This window comes from Nannobrachium achirus (genome assembly GCF_963921795.1).
Source record: "Nannobrachium achirus genome assembly, chromosome: 7".
NCBI classification, from domain to species: Eukaryota; Metazoa; Chordata; class Actinopteri; order Myctophiformes; family Myctophidae; genus Nannobrachium; species Nannobrachium achirus.
The window spans coordinates 8,788,115-8,812,016 of NC_137816.1; the positions used below are offsets into that span (position 1 = coordinate 8,788,115).

Below are 23,902 nucleotides of genomic sequence, written 5' to 3' on the forward strand. Positions count from 1 at the left end.
GTGGTTGAAATAGGAGTTTTTATAACGACAGTTCAATAGAGAAACTGAACAAACTGTCATTCCTAAACATTCCTCTCCAATCAACTCTTTTCCCCCATTCCGGCTCTGTTCCAATCAGATCGGTCTAGCTCATGAAAGTGTTCCTTTAAAAGGATGCCTCCTCCTTCCATGTCCCCGTGGCATCAAGCCGGTTCTCACTATGGCCCAACGACAAAACACTTGCTACTTTGTCCGATTAAGGCATCACTGCCCAACCGGTTTGACCCATCCTCAACTCGTCAATCTCCTCCTATCTACACTAGAGTCCGCTCAGCCTCAGCCCCACCTAACCTCGCCTACCAGTCTTTCTCGGGAGAAAGCCTGGTGTTAGTTCACAACAGACCGTTTGGTTTCCGCCTAAAGCGCGGAAACCACTAGAAGAAGCGGCGTCGCTTTGATTTCGTTCCCCTCGTTTGTTTCCCCAATCCCTATTAAAATGCTCGAGAAGCCAAGTGTAGTCTTGCCAGTCGCTACGAGTTGGACTAAAAGATGCATGCACATACCAAACGATTTTTTCGAAAGCAAAACTATGCCGCATCAATGTGTTTATTAGGTAGGCCCTAAAACTATGTCCTTGGGTGCAGGGGAATATTTTGAGTTAAAACTGAATCCGGTTGATAGTTCCGGCCAAAGTGTAGTCCGTCTAGGACTACAACATTACGTATAGTGGTTTCCGCTGCCGACCGGATCAAACCTCGTAAAGTGAAGTGATCCAAGACTAGCCCCACCAAGTGTCCGTGTGCTGGCCCCTGACCTCTTTAACATATCCACTGCCCGGTATATTATATATAATTAATTAATTCCATAGATTCTGCCAGGGCTTTCAGTGTTTTCACCTTATTTTCAAGTCTCCATGAACTTCATCTTTCCTTTTACCCGGTAAAGAAAAACGTAACCGTGGCCACCCGTGCTTTTGTTATGGTCCGACTTTAGTCGTATTAGGCAGTATAAGTGTGTTCATTGTTACCAGATCGTCAGCCACCTAGCCACCACAGTATGCCCAAATCTCCTTATTTATTACCATACATGACTAAAGTGTGAATGTATATATTATTGGATTTTGCGTTACTTTCCCCCTCAGCGTTCTCAGTGACATCACCACCTCTGCAAGGCTATAGTCTACAAGGCACAAGCTGGTATAAAAGGACTGTGACATTTCTTGTTATTTCTACGCCATCATGTGGTTTCTTTGGCATTTTTTTGTGAAATTCTTCATAGTTACTGCACTCTGCCTTTGTAGGGCAGAATTGGTGTCTGTTTCATAGGCCAAGGGTCACATTGGCCAAGCTTTGTGGAAAGCTTAATGAAATTAACTCATGAATAGAACCGCTCACTTCACACTAGGGCCTTTGAACTCAACCTGTATGTATATGGCACAAATTAGCCAATGAGGGAGCAGCGTTGGCAGTTTGGCACCAATTAGCCAATGAGGGAGCAGGGCCTTTAGCCAATGAGGGAGCAGCATTCTCAGTGATGTCACCACCAACAAGTCTGACCTGATATAAATAACAAGGCGCTAACTTGCCCACATACAAACGGGAAGGGCAGCACTCATCACCCTACTTCAAGGTTCCCCAATTAGTTTTCCCAAGGGCCGAATTATGTCTAGGGTACCAAGCCGAGGGCCACAACATTGCAGGGGGCGACGGCGGCGTTCCCGCTACTCCAGCGACAGTTCAGATATCGTCATTTTAAAAATGATTTAAACTAGTGAAAACAGCCGATCTACAAGCACACAACGCCTTCACTTCTTTTGTGAGACGGCCTTGTATGATGAAACAGGGCTTTACTTTGCGAAAGAACGTACAAATTTGGAGATACAAGGTTTCCACCCGACAACGACGATACACTAGTGTTGTTGCTGCTCTTATACCACCATTATTACTGGGGTTGGTGGGGGCCTGACAGTAGCCCCCCGCGGGCCGCAAATGGCCCGCCTATTGTGGAACCTTGCCCTACTTGATCGCTCTGCTGGCGCACAAGTAGGCTATATTTGGCTACGAGTGCACAAGGTGCAAGTTGGCACCTCGACAGAGTCCTAAATAAAGAATTACGAATGCACTCAAATATTACATTTGATGCCAGTGCAACTTTTATAAGTTGCCATTGGTAGTTGTTTTCATCTTTTAATTAAACCTAAAAACATGAACATACAATGGTAGTAATTAAAGTAGATATAGCTGTGTGGGTAGAGGAGACAAAAATGGTGATTAATGCTATTCAGGTGTGTGCACACGTGTGTGTCTAATCATGGGAAATCAACATAGAGAGCTTCAGTGGGCACACCCCCAGCAAAACCAATGAATATTTAGGAGGAAAGGAAACACACTATTTATGAACGACTAAGGCCATGGCTACACGAAGCTTCATATATCCAGGTTTTTCAGATATCCACATAGAAAAATATCTAGGTCCACACGGAGCTGGATATTTCATATATCCTGGTTTTTCAGATATCCACATAGAAAAATATCTAGGTCCACACGACAAAGATATCTAGGTCTAACAAGCACACACACACACAGTAAAGTCTTCAGAGATATCCGGGTTCCCTGTCTACACGGATCCAGTGAATCGGATATTTTTCAATCTCTCCACTTATTTATCCGGTTTAAAAAATATCCAGCTTCGCGGCCGAAATATCCAGCTTTGTGTGGCTGCAAGCCCCAACAGCACAAAAAAATGTCTAGATTCAGAAATATCCAGCTCTGTGTAGCCATGGCCTGACCCTTGTCATATAATCGGTTCAGCAATATAAAAGAAGACATACTGTATCAGAGTGTTTACTTTAAATTCAATTAACAGATTTATCATTGAGAAATAAAATTGTATATGCTGCTGAACTGGATCCAAACCATTGTCTGGAAGAAGTGTTGAACAATTCAAGATCACTTTAGAATATTGACCCATTTTTACAAATCATAAAAAGTATTAGCTGTCTCACTTTTATGCCCCACAGGTATAATAACATGAAGTCACCATAGGGTCTAAAATCATGTAATGGTCTATAAATAATGAATAAATAAAAGACAATAATCATTAGTTGCAGCCATAGTAACAGAGATTAGTCAAAATTAGTGACTGATTTTTTTCTTCTAATGGCAAACAAAGCAAAAACATACAGTATGAATGTGTGTGTGTGTGTGTGTGTGTGTGTGTGTGTGTGTGTGTGTGTGTGTGTGTGTGTGTGTGTGTGTGTGTGTGTGTGTGTGTGTGTGTGTGTGTGTGTGTGTGTGTGTGTGTGTCTGTGCGTGTGTGTGCATGTGTGTTTGCGTGTGTGTGTCGTGTGTGTGTATTACAATTACACTAAATCCCTTGCATGTCCTTATACTGTACACAGAAGAGTAATTTATGGAAATTGTTCCCCATTCAATTTATTTATTTATTTTGTACAACTGGCAGTTTAATTACCCATGGTGTCCAGATAGCTAATAGCTCCTAAAAGTAGCCATTCATTTGTTCTCATACAGGGACGTGTCCCTTAAGTGCTCCGCCTGCAGTCATCTCATTAAGCAGCAGAAGCAGCTTAACAACCCATTTAGGCTATTGAAAAATAGCAGATCTACAAGCTCACAAGCTTGTAGATCTGCTATTTTTGAAAAAGTTGTGAAAATGTGTGCAAATCTTTGAAAATATGTATTTTCAAAGCGAACGTGTGTAACTCAAATTTTGCTTCTGGGTGGTCCCTGGAACTAGATATTTTGATATGGGGTAACCAGATTGCTGACATAGAAACGTAGGTTTTTCAAAAAATCTTAGAAGGATTCAAAAGACACTTCGGGTCAAAATTCAAATTTTCACGATTTTTCAAAAATAGCAGATCTACAAGCTCGCAGCGCGGCACTCGGTGCCGCGCTGTGAACTTGTATATCTGCTATTTTTTCAATAGTTAAAGCATAAAATAATGATACACAATATAGTGTACCCATTCTAAATGGGTTAAGAAACGCATTCCGCAGGGCTGTGTGTGGATGGGAAAATTGTGAAAAGCGCACTTTATCAGCTGCTGCTGAAGATTCTCTGAAAATCCGAGATGAGATTCATTAACTTTAATTACAATCCTGCTCACTGCCTGAGTTCTATGCCCGGTAGTGCAATCAACTGCTCCGCCATTTCTCTAAGTATGCATGAGGAGAGGTAGTTGTGCATCCTTTAGGGCCAGTTAAGATTAAGATGCGAGCGGAGAGCAGATGTCGTACGATGCAGAACCATTTCGTCTTTGTCTCTGAGCTGGCACATTCCCACCTAACATAACATAACATAACACTCATTCTCTAATGCAGGGGTTCCCAAACTTTTTGGTCTCAGGGCACCCCATAAATATATTTCTTTTAAATCCGAGGCACCCCTACATTATCATTTTCACTCCCAGCACCTTATATTTATAGCATATCTTCGTTGTCGGGTGGAAACCTTGTATGTCCAAAACCGTTCGTTTTGTATTTTTTTTCATCTATAAAAAGTACTAAACTAGTGAAAACAGCAGATCTACAAGCAGTGCTTGTAGATCGGCTGTTTTCACTAGTTTTGTGTGACAGAGGTTTCTGATATTCTTCTGATATTTTAGTGATTATGTTGCGAGGAAAACGTTGAGATAATAGCCATTTTGGTTAGAACTGACTGAAAATAACTTTGTACTTCAAGTTTAAAATGATACTAAATATTTTTTTCAAGTGTCCAAATAAATTCCAAATATTATCAAATGATCTCGCGGCACCCCTGGACTGCAGTCGCGGCACCCCAGGGTGCCCCTTCACCCACTTTGAAAACCCCTGATCTAATGTCTCAATCAGAGGTCTTCAACAGGGGGTCAGAGACCCCCAAGGGGTCCTCAGAGTTACTACAGGGGGACCCACAAATGTTTGTGCAATAGGATTCTTTCTTTGTTTTACATTAACCACTTGAACCCTAGCATCCCTATTGTGAGGAGAACATTAACCAAAAATAGCTACAAGCTCACAACGCCTCGCTGCCAAGTACAGAGTGAAATGTCAAGGTTACTAAGTATCGACAGTTTAAGTGGCTAAAGTGGCTGAAAACACATGAATCCAACACAAACACGAATCCAACACTGATGATATGTGCTGTTCCTGCTTCATTTCTCAGCTAGGGGGTCCTTGGTCTGAAATCCCAATCAAACAGAGAGGTATAAGAGGACAGCATCCTTAAGCATGCTCTATGTGAATGAATCCATCTTTGAGTACGCGTGAATCAGATTTGTCCGATAGTGTTAAAGACAGCCGTGCATGAAAAAAGAAAAAATCAAACCTCGGTTCGAAGTGAAGCGGTGAATTTTTATTCTATGTGTTCTAGAGCTATGAAATCTGTGTTCTAGATCTATACATTCTGTGTTCTAGATCTATACTTTCTATGTGCTTTAGTTCTATATTTGTATGGATTCTGAATGAATCAATGATTTTATCTGGAGGGCCAAATTGTCATGTGAAGCTTGACCAATCCTCAATTCTGCATGCACGGGACATGTACGGGACAGACAAAGCCTGTTCATTCTGGACCGGAATGACCATATATGGACATGTACGGGACACACAAAGCCACTCCTTGGAAGCGGCTTTCACCGCTTCAAAAGCAAAACAAATACTCCTGTGTCGGGAGTTTTTCTGGTCCTAATATTAAAAGTGGGTCACACTCTGTGACATAACGCAGTGCTGGGGAGTGACTGATGTCTTTACCATGAGGTGCAGGGGCGTCTTGGTGGGTCCCTTGGCGGACATCTTCTCCCACAGTCCTCTCCTCACGTAGCGGACCGTGGTCCCTGCCAGCTGGAACTCTCCTGGAAGTTCAATCTTCCAGTCGCTGTTGATAGACCTCTTGGTAGAGTCTTTCAGAGCTGTGAGGTGGAGAGAGGAAAAACTGTTGGGACCCCCTACGGTATTCCCCACAGACCCCCCTACATCAGACAACAGTGTGTGAGCCCGTGTGTTTGTACTTTAATTAGGACTATGGTTATTAAATGCATTTTGAGGAAAATAATGCTGCTATTTGTACCCTGTATATATATAAAACTAGACCTTACCCGTTCGAAGATATGCGCTCCAAAATATGTGCAGAGTGTGGGTTGTGGGGAAAGTTACTGTAACTGGTGCGTGCGTGAGAATATGTGGGAGCATCATAATGTAAGGAGCAGCTCATGGAGGAGTGTATATTTATGATGGATACAAATAATTTAACAGCCAATTTAGGTGAATAGAAGTATGAATGCGCTTGCTCCACATAGTTTTTTCATACCCGTTGGAAGATGAGACACACATCAAACGCACCTGGTAAAAGCGCAAGAGAGAGAGAGAGAGAGAGAGAGAGAGAGAGAGAGAGAGAGAGAGAGAGAGAGAGAGAGAGAGCATTCCTAACTGTGAGAGAGAGGTGTGTGTGGGGCTACAGATCCCATGGCCTGGAGGAACGGACCGTAACCCTGACAACAGGCTAAGAAAACGCTAATAAACAACTTTAATTTGGGAGAAATGAAATTCGGGCTCCGTCACCGTTGGTATAATGCTAATGGCCAATACCATGTGAACTTTGGCATCAGTTGCTGAAGCGAGTGAATAGATAAACGTAGATAAGCGTGAGCGTTAGAGCGTGAGTGCGTGAGTGAGTGAGTTTGCTGGTTTAATAGATAGATTGATAGATGTCACAATGCGACATAGCTCTGTTCACACAATGCTGTATCCCCTCCAACTGTATATATGTTCCCCATTTTCAACTGTTTTTATTGTATTTGTGATACTTGCTTTGGCAATGTAAACGTATGTTTTCTCATGCCAATAAAGCTAATTTGAATTGAATTGAATAAATTGATTATGTTAAGGTTAGGCGTGTAACGGTGATGGGTAAGGTTAGGGAATAGAAGTTAAGGAATCCGTCTAGTCAATGGAAAAAATCTGTTGAAAAGTGTGTGTGTGTGTGTGTGTGTGTGTGTGTGTGTGTGTGTGTGTGTGTGTGTGTGTGTGTGTGTGTGTGTGTGTGTGCATGTGCGTTAGGTCATTCACCAAATATTAGAATATCAAAGTCACTATTCGACGTTGTTCACCAAAGTCGAATATTCGCTTATTTTTATGTTTTTATTGTTTTGTCTTTAAAAATATATATTATATTTCTTCATGGTTTATAAAGCTTGGCTAGATAGGAAGTCATAAGAACCCTGACAAGCACTTGGAATTGTAGGTATTACATTTAATGTTACTCGGTTCCGCAGATAAATATTGTGAAAATAGCCGATCTACATGCTCACAACACCTCGCAACGCGAGGCGTTGTGAGCATGTAGATCGGCTATTTTCACAATGTTCGCCTCTTGCTTACTTAATATTTGACAGTTTGGCCAGTCCTGTCGAATATTCGACTATTCGAATACTTTGAGGTCGAATAATTCGAATACTAAAAATCACTATTCGTGAATGCCCTAGTGTGCGTGTGCACGCGCGCGGGCGTGTGTGTGTGTGTGTGTGTGCGCAATAATTTTGATAAACCTGCTGTTATACTTGATGACAAACAGTAAACTTCACAGACGGAGTTGCTAAAGAGTGCAGACACTTTTTTTCCAGTGGACCTGATACAGGTTAATTGAATCAAGGCCAAAGAACCAGACTAATCCTCCGACTAAATGACGTTTTGAGGGGGAGAGAGAGGGAAAAGCAGATCCAACGATCAAAAATAAATAAAATAGGCTAAATCAGGGGTCTTCAACAGGGGGTCTGGGACCCCTAGGGGGTCCTCAGAGTTACTACAGGGGGTCATCCAAATTCCAATCCTTTTTATATTAACAACTTGAACCCTAACGTCCATTATTATTCTGAGAACTTTAGCCAAAAATAGCAGATCTACAAGCTCACAACGCCTCGCGTGTGAGCTTGTAGAACGGCTATTTTCGGCAAAGAGGTTTGGTGTAGAGGGGAAAAAGAGCAGATTAAGTACAGAGTGAAAGGTGAAGTTTATTAACTCATCCAGAGCCCAGGACATTAACGGATTAGGGGGTCCAGAGTGCCCCCTCCCGGCCCCATTAACGGCCATTGTCTTATTTTGAAGGCCAGAAGTCTAGACCGGAAGTACTTCCGGTCTGACGTCATCGGATCCTGCGACGGAACCGATCATTGTTTACGTGGTGCCATGCTGGATTGCATAGGAGCGTTTATACATGTGTTTTATAAGCGAGCATCTGCCTCCATCTTCGCTTCTAAAGTGTTGTTTTGAGATAATGGACATTAAAGATGAGATCGGCCGTCCACCTCAATGTTATGGGATGACTATTGTGTGCTCGTGGAGCCGTGATGATGACAAATGAGCGCGGATTTCGTCTCCGGAGCGTCGGCCATTGTACTAGGTATTTTTACTCGCCGTTACAGTAATATATTACTTTTCGCGCGACATCGCGCATTCGGCACTATACGTACTCTAGTACTTATTGCGTGACATCACGCGAAAGGCACTAGATGAGTTAAGTATTGACGGTTCAAGTGGTTAAATATCTGGAAACACAAATTTAGATGAACCCAAAATACACTGATGATTGTGCTGTCAAACGATGAAACTAAACTATATGGTATCTATGGGTTGTGGGGGTCCCTGCTTCATCTCTCTCTCAACTAAGGGGTCCTTGGCCTGAACACGTTGAAGACCCCTGGGCTAAATGAATAAAAAAGGCTGGTGGGGTCAGTGCAGTGCAGTTCCACAGCCGCTCCCTCCCTCAACAACCAACCGCACAAAAAAGCTGCCTGGGCTCGGCTGTTAAAATGAACCCTTGATGTGGATTTGGTTTTTTTTCTGAAGCCCGGCCAACTGACTACCTCACCACATGTCCAGAGCTAGTCCACATCCCCCTCCTCTGCGAGGCTGTGTGTTGTTGTTGGGCCCTGTGCCAAAGAGGAACCGTACAACCAGAGACCCGGGATGGGTTAATATCCACGGGAGAACCAGCGGTGGAAAAAGTCACTCACATATTTTACTTAACCCATTTAGGCCCTGGGATTATTGAATGCTTTAACTATTGAAAAATAGCAGATACGAGCTTGTAGATCTGCTATTTTTGAAAAATCTTGAAAATTCGTATTTTGACCCGATTCTATAAGTGTCTTTTGAATCCTTCTAAGGTTTTTTGGAAAAACGATGTTTCTATGTCAGCAATCTGTCCGGCCATCGTCAAAGAAAAGGTCCTTTTCACTTAACTGGAGCTCAGTTAGTCTGTTCTTGAGAGACTACTGTGTCAGTGGGTCTCAAACCTTTTCATGTCAAGGACCCCCAAAATGATATTTATTTGGCCACGGACCCCCATCTCAAAATATTTAGTTCCAGGGACCCCCCAGAAGCAGAGATTTGAGTTACAAACGTTCGCTTTGAAAATATATATTCAAAGATTTGCACACATTTTCACGACTTTTTCAAAAATAGCAGATCTACAAGCTTATTCCAGATATACAAGCTGTGAGCTTGTATATCTGCTATTTTTCACTGGTTAAAGCATTCAATAATTCTAGGCCTAAATAAAAGTATCAATACTGCAATATTGAAATACTACAAGTTACAAGTAAAAGTCCGGAATTCAAAATGTACTTGAGTAAAAGTATGAAAGTGTTGGCATCAAAATGTACTTAAAGTTGAAGCAGATATGTGAGCTTGTAGATCGGCTAGGTATAAAATAGGGCTAAAGTCGTTAATGTATGTTTTATAATATTATAATCTTCAAAGTAACAATAACTAAAGTTTTCAAATAATTGTATTGGAGTAAGTGTACAATATTTGGATCCGAGATGCACCACTACTCCGTAATGGAGTAGAAGTAAAAGTATTGGAAACTAATACTCAACTAAAGTACAAATAACTTCAGTAAATGTACTTAGTTACTTTACACCACTGCACAGGAGTGAAGTACAGTAGGTGTGTGTGTGCGTGCGTGCGTGCGTGCGTGTGTGTGCGTGCCCGCTCTCACTGACAAGAAGTGAGCGAATACATTTGGAGATATCAGACATTACATAAGATGCAAGCAGTCAAACAGGCCAGATTCATGTTATTATAATAAGTCTATTGTTGGAATGATTTGACTTCTACGGACCTGTTCCGGATATAATTATAATGGAGAGTCAGACTGTTCCAATGTACTATAATGACTATCAACTGCCAGAACAAATCAGAACTTCGTTTGGATAATACGTGCTGAGAAAGGCATAATACAGCAACACGCTCCTCACAGACACATGACAAGTTCTTAACTCTCCTACTGCCAGATTATTTATTTATTTATTGGGTCTGGTGCCATCAAAAAGCGGCTTACCTTTGCGACGTTATAGTAGATAGACAGACATTTATTTATTTATTATTATTTATTTATTTTTTGATTGTGCAATAGTGCACTTTGGTCTGCCAGGCAGCAGAGGGCGGCGTCATGCGAGAATGAATGTGAATTTGCCTGTTATGTGTTGCCGTGCATTCAGACCAGTCACTGGCCACAGAGCCTCACAGCCAGAGAAATCAACAAGGAAGTGAATTGGTCTCCGTTGATGTTAACGCATAATGGATTTTTTACACCATCACCGCGGAAAATGTGTTTACAGTACACGGCGGCGCGACCCCTCATCAGCTTCAACAAGGTAAACGAACGAACGAACGCGAACGAGCGCCGTATTGGCGCGGAGGTCTCTTGAGAATTGGGGCGAACAGGAACGTCCAAAGCAGTAGGAGAGTTAACAAATTACTAAGAAGTCCTGACATCCTCTAACAGTTTTAGCTCAACGCACATTATATAAAAGGCAGGGTTTTGCCGCAGAAAAACACGATTTGCATGTTTCCAATACGGGGGAATACGGCAGGCTTTAGTGTACAAAAAAAGTTATGTCTGAGGGGTCTTTGAAGACCAGATGTTTCACTCTCTCGGTGGGAGTGTCTGGCCTTTTGAAATCATCTCCTTTCCATTCATGTCTCCCTCCTCTCCTTTGCTCTCTTATCTCCTCTCTCCAGGGACGTGCTGGCCATTGGGAAAAGCGGGACAGCTCCCGAACGGCCGGTTCATTCCCGGCCGGTCCAGGCCGGCCATTAGGAAAAAATTAAAAATAAAATGACGGCCTTCGTTCCGTTTTGGTGGCTGGGCGGCCAACAAAGTAAATCGTCACTGTCGGGCAGAAACCTTGTATCTCCAAGTTTCAAATGTATACATTTCTTCAAAAAGCAAAGCCCTGCTTCACCATACAAGGCCGTTGCACAAAAGTAGTAAAAACAGCAGATCTACAAGCACACAACGCCTCGCGGTGCGAGGCGTTGTGTGCTTGTAGATCTGCTGTTTTCACTAGTTTAAATCATTTTTAAAATGATAAATACAAAACAAACTGTTTTGGACATACAAGGTTTCCAGCCGACAACGACAAAATATAACTCATGTAATTGGCCCACTGGCTTGTCACTTGTCATGATCTGAAATGGCAAATCTTTGAGTAGCAGCAGCAGCGCTATAGAGAGACATCTCTCTCTATAGCGCGTAATGAGGGCCTCTCCAACTCTTTTTCCCGGGCTGAATCAGGGGCCCAGCACGTCCCTGCTTATCTCCTCTCTTCCCCTCCATGTCTTTTTGGCTGCCTGCAGAGGACAGACATCCTCCAGCCTTTCATAATGCCAGACAAGGGGAACATGTTTACACATCAAAGCCTGTGGTCCCAGTGCGACGCTTGTCTCCACAGGGGCATCGGTTATCTGACAAACCGCTGCAGGAACACTGACTATACCGCCAGACCTCCTTGGAGCAGACATGGGGACATGTACAGACAGACGGCGAAATGCCAAACGAATGAACATTTTCGCGAACGTCTTAAAAAGTTTGTTATGGTTACCGTCGCCGATGCAAATTAAAATTTACAACATGGTTGCTCGAGCACAACAGCGATGTATACTGTGTAGTGTACACCACAACAAATACAAGATTGTTTTATTAAATGATGTAATTTTGAGCTTTCCAATCTTTGAGTGTGTGCGTGTGTGTGTGTGTGTGTGTGTGTGTGTGTGTGTGTGTGTGTGTGTGTGTGTGTGTGTGTGTGTGTGCGCGCGCGCGTGCGTGTCGTGTGGGAGAATGTGTGTATAGCTGTCTATCACTAGGAGATGCATTATTACCCAGAAAGCTGTGGGAAGGCTTGTCCTCCACAACTTTGATTCTTCTGGCACCCGCGGGGATGACGGCTGCCTCGATGTAGCCTAGGAAACAGACAGGAGTGTGATGCGAGGACAGACACACACACACACACACACACACACACAGACACAACAGCAGGGAGGGGAGACAGGAAGTGTGGAGGCCAGGCTGGTCAACAATACTGTGAATTGGTGTTTTCGCTCGAGACCGCTATGAAAGGAGCGAGGAAAGGCTCTGATGTGTTGGATATCACACAAACTTTAGAACCTGCCCATTAAAGACAGCTATTTCACAGAGCGCAGAGACTAGGAAATGTCAGAGCACTCCTGGGAAATGCAGTGCACAATACTGTTGCTCTTCGGCAATCATGCTTCAGTGTGTTCACCTAAGGCGCGCTACACACAGTCGCGACAGCTATCGTCTCCGTGTAGTCTGAGAATGAGTGGGGGAGGGAAGATCCAATTCATTGTCAACGAAGGTCACGTGTTTTTTTTGTCGTTGCCGTGTCTCTTGGCCAAAAGAGACAGCCTTCGGTTGAGCAAGAGACACGGCAACGACAAAAAACCAAACAACCTTCCATTGACAATGCATTGGAACTCCCCCTCCCGCCCTCATTCTCAGACGATACGGAGAAGATGTTTCACGCATATGTGTGAGTCCGGCCTGAAGGTTTTATTCCAGAATTTGTTCTTTGTCTGTTGCTCAATTTTCCTTCCATTGCAGAAGTCATTTTGTAAGGACACTGAACTTGTTATTATGTTTTCAATGATGGGCATCCCAGTTTGGAATGAAACTCTTCACTTCCTGTTTGTGGAGTCTTTGGCACCCATTCCTCCCATCTTATTTATGCTTCAGTATTTGCTGTCCCGTCCTGCTGTTCAGTAGGACTGGAGGCAGACTAGTCACAGCTGGTCATCAGCCTGTCCCCCCCACACACACACACACACCGTGCATCAGGTCACACAGACACACCATGCCCCCGCTAAACTTGTCTTTGGGCAGTGATAACAGGGCAAAGCAGCTCAGTGATTCAATATGATACGATAGGACAATATGATTCTATAATGCTATCTTATTTGTTTTAGAACATGTTTTTCTTTTCTTTTCATCCACAATTCAATAGTTTCCAATTCCCACCGAGCCTGCTGCAGTCCCCGTCACTGCCAGCTCTCACGGTTGGCCAGGGGAGGGGGTGTAAACAGCCACATGCTTCCTAACACACATGGAGCCACCGGCTGCTTCTTTTCACCTGACACAGAGGGGTTTCACAGGGAGATTCTGACTGAAGTTGGTTTGTGCTACTGTATATTTTTATCTGAACAGGTGCCCTGGCCAACCAGTAGTAGTCACTTAGTGCAGCTACACAAAGCACAAACACTGCCTATTTTATTCATCCCACAATCTACCCAGGACTCTGTGGCGGTGGATGAGTCTCTATACCAGGGGTTCCCAAACTTTTTTGTCTCAGGGCAACCCATAAATATTTTTTTTAAATCCGAGGCACCCCATAATAATTTTCACTCCCAGCACCTTATATTTATAGCATATCGTCATTTTCGGGTGGAAACCTTGTATGTCCAAAACCGTTCGTTTTGTATTTATCATCTATAAAATGTACTAAACTAGTGAAAACAGCCGATCTACAAGCACACAACGCCTCGCGATGCGAGGCGTTGTGTGCTTGTAGATCGGCTGTTTTCACTAGTTTTGTGCGACAGTCTTGTATGATGAAGCAGGGCTTTGCTTTACCAAAAGACGTACACATTTGAAACTTGGAGATACAAGGTTTCTGCCCGACAATGACGATATTTTGGTGATTATGTTGTGAGGGAAATGTTGAGATAATAGCCATTTTGGTTAGAACTGACTGAAAATAATTTTGTACTTCAAGTTTAAAATGATACTAAATATTTTGTCAAGTGTCCAAATAAATTCCAAATATTATCAAATGATCTCGCGGCACCCCTGGACTGCCGTCACGGCACCCCAGGGTGCCCCGTCACCCACTTTGAAAACCACTGCCATAGAGCACTCACATTGATTGATTGATTGATTGATTGATTGATTGATTGATTGATTTGAAGGCCACGTCCTCCGCTGACTGGACCAATGCTCAGATGAGGACATGGCAATGAATTCATTGAGCTGCCTCGTTCTTTCACCCAACACAAAGCCACACACCACACAGAGTATATACAATACATACCAGGAGATCTTCAAAGCTGTTGGAAGTAAAAGTTGTCACCAGCAAACCCACTTCCACCCACACACAGCAGCACTACAAACTGTTGGATAAAGTTGCCCGTTACAGCGATCTAACGGGTAGTTTTGGCCGATGCCAAAACCGATCCCGTATAGATCTTTTTAGTGACCGTATGGGAAACTTGTATCCACAGCTAAAAAATAACACACGACCTCCACCTGAGAGTTCACCGTTGCCCGCATTGTCCCGTGCCCGCCACCACCATCGTGTCCCTCCACCTCTCAAAGTTCGACACACGCCGTTCCAAAACAACTCACTCAGTAGTAGGGCTCGCCTGGGTTTACAGGCGGGTGATTTGTCTATTTGACATTTTCTGTAGTAAATGTCAATTGGAAATAATAGCATGAAATGTTCTCGTATAGTAAATGTCAACGTTTCCAACTGGCACTGGAACGTTTCTCCATACGGTGCACCGCAGCAAAGTGTGCACTCCGGGCTGCCGGAGCCCACCGACCAGCGGCAGTGGCGTCAGCTCAGCAAAAGCTAAGGTATGGCAAACGTGACTGGTGTCTTGCACGCGCGCGTGCAAGACACCAGTCACGTTGCCGTACCTTAGCAACAGGCACGATGAATTTAATTTAAGAAGTACATTTTATTTGTTTCCCCAGTAGCCAAGGTATGGCAGCCGCCACACCTTGCCATACCCAATCGACGCCTCTGACCAGCGACGTTTCAATGCCAGAGAGCTGTTTCCTGCCTCCTCCTATACCTTTACTCCTCCACATGACAAGGACAGGGGGGACAAGGAGACAGCTTAGAGGAATGGAATGCTTCCCTGGCATGGCTCATGGCTGGGTTATAGGGTAATGAGGTCAGGGGGTTGGTTATGTAACCGTTACCAGACCTCTTTTTTCCCTCTTCTTCTTCTTCTTATTTTTCATTAATGGTTTGGACTACATCCCCCAGGAGAGCCCATAGACAGCTGGTTCCCTCATCTACCTACAGTCAAACACTGCAGGCGGAGAAGGGAGGCACACACACACGCACACACACACACATGCACACACACGTGCACACAAACGCTCACGCGCGCTCTGTCGCTCGCGCATATAGAGTATCGCAGCAGAAGTGGTTTCCTGGGGTCACTTAAAAGACAACTTTGTTTTTTTTACAACAAGGGTTCATATTTTAGATTGTAATTAGAGAAAAGAAAAAGTGAGTGTTATGTTTTCATTTTGCTTCGTTCTATTGTTTTATCGCATTTACAATGCTAAAATGTGGGGCATGCGTACGCATGGGGGCATGCGTACAAGTGGCTAAATATCTATTTTTAGTTTAGACACAATAAGCCAGCAGTTTCTTTGTTGCTATTTACAGTAACACTTCTGGACCCCATAAGTCACATCCAACCATGAAAGGTTGCGTTGTATCTTGGGAATGGGCTTATTCTGTGTAAAATGACATATTTAGTCACTTGTATGCATGCCCCCAACCACTGAAATAAGAGTCTCTAAAACAATAGAAAGAAGTAAATGAAATAATTTTAGCACTCATCTTTTATATTCTTTAATTACAATCTAAAATATGAACCCTTGTTGTAAAAAACTAAAGTTGTCTTTTAATATTCCCCATTTATTTTCGCCATAGACTTTTACAGAAATATTTATAACAATTATGTTAAGCCTCGAACCAAGCCATCCAGGATGGCAGTGAGTCATGACCACACAACCTTTGATCCTATGTGAAAACATATTTTAATATTACATTGTTTGATATACTACGTTTAATAACTACCCTTTGTTTAGTGATTTTCAAAATGTTCTTTTCATAGAAACAAAGGTTGTGTGGTCATGATTCACATGCCATCCTGGATGGCTTGGTTCGAGGCTTAACATAATTAGCCAGTAGCTATGCCCCTCCCCTAAAAGCTTTTGTCCAATGCTAGCTTAGCCACCAGCAGCTTGCCAAGGCTGTTGCCAAGGCAAACCTTGGCAAGCAGGAAGTTATTCTAAGCTAGCATTGGACAAAAGCTTTTTGGGAGGGGCATAGCTACTGGCTAATTGTTATAAATATTTTTGTAAAAGTCTATGGCGAAAATGAATGGGGAATATTAAGTGGCACCAGGAATCCACTCCCACTGCGATGCTCTATTATGAACACACAAACACCCACACACTCACTCTCATACACACGCACACGCACACGCGCACACACACACACACACACACACACACACACACACACACACACACACACACACACACACACGCACACACACACGCACACACAGACACAGTGCATGCATCTTACATGAGAAACACTTGGGGACAGCTCTGGGTCTAGCCATCACACAGGTAGAAACCCTCTTACACTGCCTACTGGTGACTGGAGAACAGAGAGGGAGGGGAAGTGGAGGTCACATGTCCAGTGGTGACCACGCCTTGTACGGTACGTACAGCCCCCACGTACGTACGTATGAACGTGAGCCCATGCATGCACACACGCACACACATACTCACGCACGCGCGCACACACACACACACGCACGCACTGGACAGACACACAAATGTACGTTTCCCCCTTTTATGACTTTTCACATAGAGCATTGCGAATTTAACCAACCCAAACCTGTGTGTGTGTGTGTGTTTGTGTGTGTGTGTGTGTGTGTGTGTGTGTGTGTGTGTGTGTGTGTGTGTGTGTGTGTGTGTGTGTGTGTGTGTGTGTGTGTGCGCGCGTGTGCGTGCGTGTGTGTGTGTGTGTGTGAGAGAAAGAGAATTAACATGGATTCAATAGCATGATAATGTCATGTTAAATCACAATTACAGGAACACTGCACTGTTTTTCAACCTTATTTTGTCGGTAAGACTAATGGTCCCATCCTCTTTTACAGTACACTTTAAGACATAATAAGACAGAATAAAGCCATAATAAGAAATAATGTGTTGGTAATTAGAGCTAATATATTTTATTAGACAGAAACAAAGACAGAATAGTAGAAAGAGCGAATACATTCTCTGGCACCGTCACCTGCCGCGGAACTGCAGCGGCAGACACTGCCGCACGACCGCTAGTTCGACTAGCAGTCGCACTGCATCACCGGCGATAGGACCAGCAGTCCCGCCAGTAGGACCGGCGGCCGCCGCACGGACCGGCAGGTCCCGTAGCGGTAAACTGCCCGTCCGTGTGGTGGTGGCTGAGAGAATAGCAGAAAGCGAATACATTATCTGGCACCGGCATCGCTGGTAACTGCCGCGGCAGCCACCACCGCACGGACGGGCAGTTTACCGCTACGGGACCTGCCGGTCCTACTGGCGGGACTGCTGGTCCTATCGCCGGCGATGCAGTGCGACTGCTGGTCGAACTAGCGGTCGTGCGGCAGTGTCTGCCGCTGCAGTTCCGCGGCAGGTGACGGTGCCAGAGAATGTATTCGCTCTTTCTACTATTCTGTCTTTGTTTCTGTCTAATAAAATATATTAGCTCTAATTACCAACACATTATTTCTTATTATGGCTTTATTCTGTCTTATTATGTCTTATTATGTCTTAAAGTGTACTGTAAAAGAGGATGGGACCAGACTAATTAACACATCAGTCCTTCAAGACCACATATTGTCAGTGACGTACAGGTAGTCACATCAGAAAACATGGAACAACTACAGGCATGAGGGTCCATTTCTACACAGTTAAACTGGGGACAGCTCAGTGGCCTAGTGGTTAGAGTGTCTGCCCTGAGACTGGGAGGTCGGGGTTCGAACCCCGGTCGGGTCATACCAAAGACTCTGAAAAATGGGACCCAGTGCCTCCCTGCTTGGCACTCAGCATCATGGGTTGGATTGGGGGTAAGTCCCTGAGACATACTAGCGTCATGTCCAGGGGGTGTACGTTTCAGCAGTGTTTCTCAACCACTGTGCCTGGGGACCTTTGGTGTGCCCCTGAGAAGGGTCAAGTGTGCCCCTTGAAACCGCTTGAAAGCCAGTGTTGTATTTATCATTTAAAAAATGATTTAAACTAGTGAAAACAGCCGATCAACAAGCACACAACGCCTCGCAGCGCGAGGCGTTGTGTGCTTGTAGATCGGCTGTTTTCACTACCGTTGTGCATGTATGATGAAGCAGGGCTTTACTTTGCGAAGAAACATACAAATTTGAAACTTGGAGATACAAGGTTTCTTCCCGACACTGACGATATTTACACCCCCGTATTATGTTGGTGTGCCCATGGATTCTTGGGACATGAAAAGTGTGCCCATGCAGAAAAAAGGTTGAGAAACACTGCTTTACAGGACGTGTACATCCTAGGGCTCCTATACCTATAGGCCTCATGGCTCAGCAAGGCTTAGTTACTTACAGTACTTACAATGGAGGGTTAGGCTGGATTAATTTCCAACTGGGGTCAGGGCTTCAAAAGAACGAATGGATTCGTGGCACTGGAAGTTGTATTCATGTACCAGTGCTTTGGACTGAAGCATAATGAGCACACATTGATAGATATGAATTATGATACATAATTGTATGATTTGTGTATGAGGCTCATATGACCATATAAGGTTATATTATGAACTACGGTCTGAACTCATAGTATAGGAGACCATGTTTTGGCTATACTGTAAGTTCTCACTAGGGGAACGTTACCAACACTCTACGTGTCTGTCTTCTTGTTATGATATGGGTCTTGAGGACCGGTACTGTACGGTCCTTCTCTCACCAGGGCTGGCCAAAACGCTCCGACACGCTTCAAAAGGACAAGCCAAAGGACTATCAATAAATTGCTGTATTTGAAGAGAGTCAGACAAGGAGACAAACAGTGAGCTACCATCCTAGTGGCAGCTTTGGTAATTCTCTCTCTTTCAAGATGAAATTAACATACAGTATATAAAGAGTACAGTATGACAGTATATGATCGTGGGACTCATTGATTCGTTCCCATATCATAACAAGAAGACAGACACGTAGAGTGTTGGTAACTTTCCCATAGTGAGAACTTACAGTATAGCCAAAACATGGTCTCCTATACTGTGAGTGTGAGTTCAGACCGTAGTTCATAATATAACCTTATATGGTCATATGAGCCTCATACACAAATCATACAATTATGTATCATAATTCATATCTATCACACATACACATATGCACACAACATACAATAGGCACTACTTACCCATGCCTTTAGTGTGGTTGAAATCTCCCTTCACTATCTTGCAGGAGCGTCCGTCTCCGTTGCACACCCCACATCGATCCTCCTTGGCCAATGAGCCGATGATGCCGTCACAGCCAATTTTCTGCATTCCCCCGGGGAGAAAAACAAGGACAGAATCATGTTGCTGGCCTATGTCATGTGGTGCGTGTGAGTGTCTGTGCACGTGTGTGCACGTGAGAGACTCGCCTGTCTTTTTTGCGCGAGAAGTAATGATTTAACTAGACAAGATGGCTTATACAACCTTGACAACGGGGGAGGGTGGGTGGAAAAAGCTCAGCTACACAGAAAAATAATGGTGCCAATTGGAACCGAAACTCGTTCTTCAGGGTGATGTCAAAGAAGAACAATTTTGGATTCCAGAAAGAGCCTTTTAGACCAAGGTTCATAGAATCATGTATCTTAATGGTTCTATAAAGCAGTGGTTCTCAACCTGTGGATCGGGACCCCCAGGGGGGTCCCCAAATTATTTGGGGGGGGGGTCCCCAGATGATTAACTTAACGTGCAACATTGTTTTCTCTCTCAACAGTAAATAAACCAACGTAAGGTTTAAGTGTATATAGAGGGTATCTGCACATTTTAAAAGTGACAATTTAAGGACTTTTTAATAGGTCTAAAATGACAGATTAAACATTGGCCAAATTGTCAAATATTAGAGGCAGAAATTGTGAAAATACGCATGGTAAGCATGTAGATCGGCTATTTTCACCGTGTTATACAAAATGTAATGCCTCAACTCTTACAGCTCCAAGTGCTCGTCAGGGTGGGGGGGTCCCCAGTTCAAATAGGATTATTTTGGGGGTCACGGCCTGAAAAGGTTGAGAACCACTGCTATAAAGAACCCATGATCACTCTATACTTCACATGGTCTGCTTCCCTTTGTCCCTCTACACCGAATCTTTTCTTCAATCTCGTTGAAAATAGCAAACCTACCAGTAAGACGCCCTAAGGGCGAGAAGCCACCTCGCCCTAAAGTGCGAGGTCACGCACATGGGCGTGTGCACGCATCCGCCTGGGTGACAGCAGACTGTCCCCCTATAGGGATACAATAGTACAATAGCAATACATTTACATATTACAGTAGCTTGAATCAGCAGACATAACTTGCAAATATTTGAGCCTATGCCAGACTCTGATCAAATTGCAAGTATTTGAGCCTATTACAGACTCTTATCAAAAGGTGGAGGCTGGGGTGGAGGAGGCAGCTAAGCAGCAGCAGATCCAAAGCTTTGGATGAAAGACAAGCAGAGCTATAGTGAATGCAAGCCCTACTTCTTAGGCCTGAACACATTATTACGCAATATTTTATGCTTTAAATATTGATAGCAGATATAGCAGATCTGCTATTTTTGAAAAATCTTGAAAATTTGTGGTTTTCAAAATGTTTCATGCCAAGGACCCCCAAAACTACATGTATTTGGCCACGGACCCCATCTCAAAATATGTTGTTCCAGGGACCCCCCCCCATCTCAAAATATTGTATCAGGGACCCCCCAGAAGCAAATATTTGAGTTACAAATGTTCACTTTCAAAAAGATATATTCAAAGAAAAAAGAATATATATATATATATATGTTACAGTACGTTTGGGTAACTCAGTACGTTCATTGTAAGAGCGCTTGTTTTGTCGTTGACCACACACCAATCACCACCAGATGGCGACGACAGCCATTCACTAGTGAAGGCGCTGACGTCACTCGTTTGCGACTCTCTTTCTTTATTTACTAGCCTAGCTCGGCAGTGTTTAGCCATTAGCTTACTATGAGCTAGGGAGCGCTCCATTGTAGTCACATGGACAGGGCGTTTATCGTGGGCTTGCCCAGGCCTTACGGCCTGGGCATAAATATAACGATTGCATTCACCACGGCTTCGTAACTCGCGCGGCGCTCCGCCGGCTGGCCCGCTGGCCTTCGCGCGGCTTGCAATGTCGTGGACAATCGAGCGGCTCCGCCTGGAGGACGTTGTTGTGGCGACCGCTTGTTCCGCCCCGTGCCGCACGACGAGTGCTCCGTTTCTCGACCGTACTGTTTCTCTATCAAACCGTGATATATATATATATATATACATATACATATATATATATATACATATATATATTATATATATATATATCACGTTTTTTCAAAAATAATATTTTTCACTGGTTAAAGCATTCAATAATTCTAGGCCAAAATGGGTTAAAGGAGCCTCCCTTACTGAGCGAGAGCTCTGATTGGATTAGACAGAGTGATGTAATGATCAGCAGATCTGTGAATGAGGAATAGGAAAAGGATCTGACTTGACATCTGATTACAGCTGAGGCGGGCGAGACTCACGTGTCCTGCATAAACTAACGCTACGCTAGTGCTAAATGTGGCCATGTTTTCCCAAATATGGAGATGACTGACTTCTGACATCATATATGTTTGATGTCATCATTGCGATTTCAGAACAGGTCAGCTATATCCCTGCTGAGCTGGTGAAGTCATCATTGTGATGTCAGAACAGGTCATAGACCAGTGATATTCAACTGGAGGCCCGTGGGCCAAATTCGGCCCCAATGGAGTTTTCTTGTGGCCCTGTTACACATTCCATATTCCCAAAATATATTCTGGATGGTTGGTTTTACAGGATGACATTTTCTTAAATACTTTTCATAAGCGTTAACAAAAACGTGACATCAGCATGTTGCCTGCTATTTTCCAGTCCAGTATTTTGTGCTATAGTACAAAAGTATGTCCATTGCACAGTATAGGTATAGGCTACATGGACCATAATGCACATGGTGCATTACTGACTGCATCATACTGTACATTTACGCATGTGCCAGACCTTTTTTAGCGCACAGGCTTTGATTTTGAAGTATGCATTTCAATGTGTCCCTGACACGGAAGTGTCTTTGTGAGAAGAGTAGCGAGGGGCAGGATGACATGGTTCTGAAGTGTTTCTATGTTTGTTTGAATGAAAGGTCTTTGTATTTCAGTCCCTGCATGGCTGATAAGGGCACTGGATATTGTGATGTGTTTCATGAACCAATAGTTGGGAGCATCATGACATATGAATCATCGTGTGAAACGCATTACGGTGTAAAGACTAATGGATGAGATGGAGAATTCTTTCTTTGATGTGATGGACCAAAACCACTCAAAACTCATAGGTACAGTATAGCTACAAATGGAAGGAGGTGACATATAATGGACAAGCTGCATTCAAAACAAAATGTTGTGCTCCCTGTTGATGTGTCACTGAAAATGTAGCAATTAATGCAACTTTTGTCAGATTACCCTACCCTGCCCAGTTACTGTAACCGGTCAACCATTATTTGTTTTGTCTGGTGGCCCCCGGTTTCAAGTAATTTTACAACTGTGGCCCCCTGCCTAATCTAGTTGAATACCCCTGTCATAGACCACATGAGACTGACACAATTATGCCCGGCCGTCATCTGTTTACACGGCCCGCGAGAGCGTCGCGCCGCCGATATTTACCATCCACTCCAATGCAATCCAGGATCTTTAGAGCTCATTTTCTCTGTTCCATGCATATCCATGAGGTGTGCAAGGTTTAATCATGGCTAAATCGCCGAAAATAGGGCTTCTAAAATGCTTGGTAGCCAATAGCTAACTTCAAGCTAACTTCATCCTGTTCCTGTTCATGCACAAAGGAAAGTGTTCAGGCGCGTCATGGCTGCGAACGGCTTGTGCATATACAGCGCTTGTCTATGGTGGATTCTATGGCCATTGGGCGCCCTCTAGTGGTGAAAAGGTGGCACTGAAAGGGTTAATATAGGTTCACCCCCAGCAGTCTTTTAAAGAAGTTTAACACGTTGACTGCCTTACACGACTTAAGTCGTGTTACGTAAAATCCAACGCTGGAGGCGCTGTTCGCTACCCTAAGGCCACCAAAACATTTGACGTAATCGGCACCAAAAATGCCTTTCTCCTTTTTTAGGGTGTATGTGGAGAGTGGCTGGGAGCATGCTGCAGCGACACACGGCTGTATCTCACGGATGCGCGTGACTTTTCACTTTTTTTTCATTTTTATGCAAGTCCTGTGGCCTTACCCTAACCTCTATCCCTAAACCGGGGGTCAACCTCTTCGCCTTAACCTAAACCTAAAACTAACCCTAACCGTTGTGGGGACCTACTATTTTGTCCCCACACTGTCAGAGGTCCCCTGCAGGTGACTGTGTGAACATGCGTTTAGTCCCCATAAGTATAGCTAAACAAACTCGCACGCACGCACGCACGCACGCACGCACGCACGCACGCACACGCACACGCACACGCACACACACACACACACACACACACACACACACACACACACATGCCGCAGTGACCAGTGAGCTGTATTAGCTCTAACAGG

At 43.9% G+C, this 23,902-nt stretch overlaps 1 protein-coding gene across 1 annotated transcript in view; it reads right to left on the bottom strand.

The window, feature by feature from the left end:
• adamts17 (ADAM metallopeptidase with thrombospondin type 1 motif, 17) overlaps positions 1-23,902 on the bottom strand; it is a gene marked incomplete at its 3' end in the record, with an annotated part of 224,751 nt that overhangs the window by 64,894 nt on the left and 135,955 nt on the right. Inside the window, exons 15-18 of the mRNA XM_080730035.1 lie at positions 19,522-19,642; positions 16,676-16,750; positions 12,144-12,224; positions 5,733-5,890 (exon numbers count right to left, since the gene is read on the bottom strand). Coding sequence (XP_080586161.1) covers positions 5,733-5,890; positions 12,144-12,224; positions 16,676-16,750; positions 19,522-19,642 — 435 coding nt within the window. The remainder of the gene's footprint in view (positions 1-5,732; positions 5,891-12,143; positions 12,225-16,675; positions 16,751-19,521; positions 19,643-23,902) is intronic.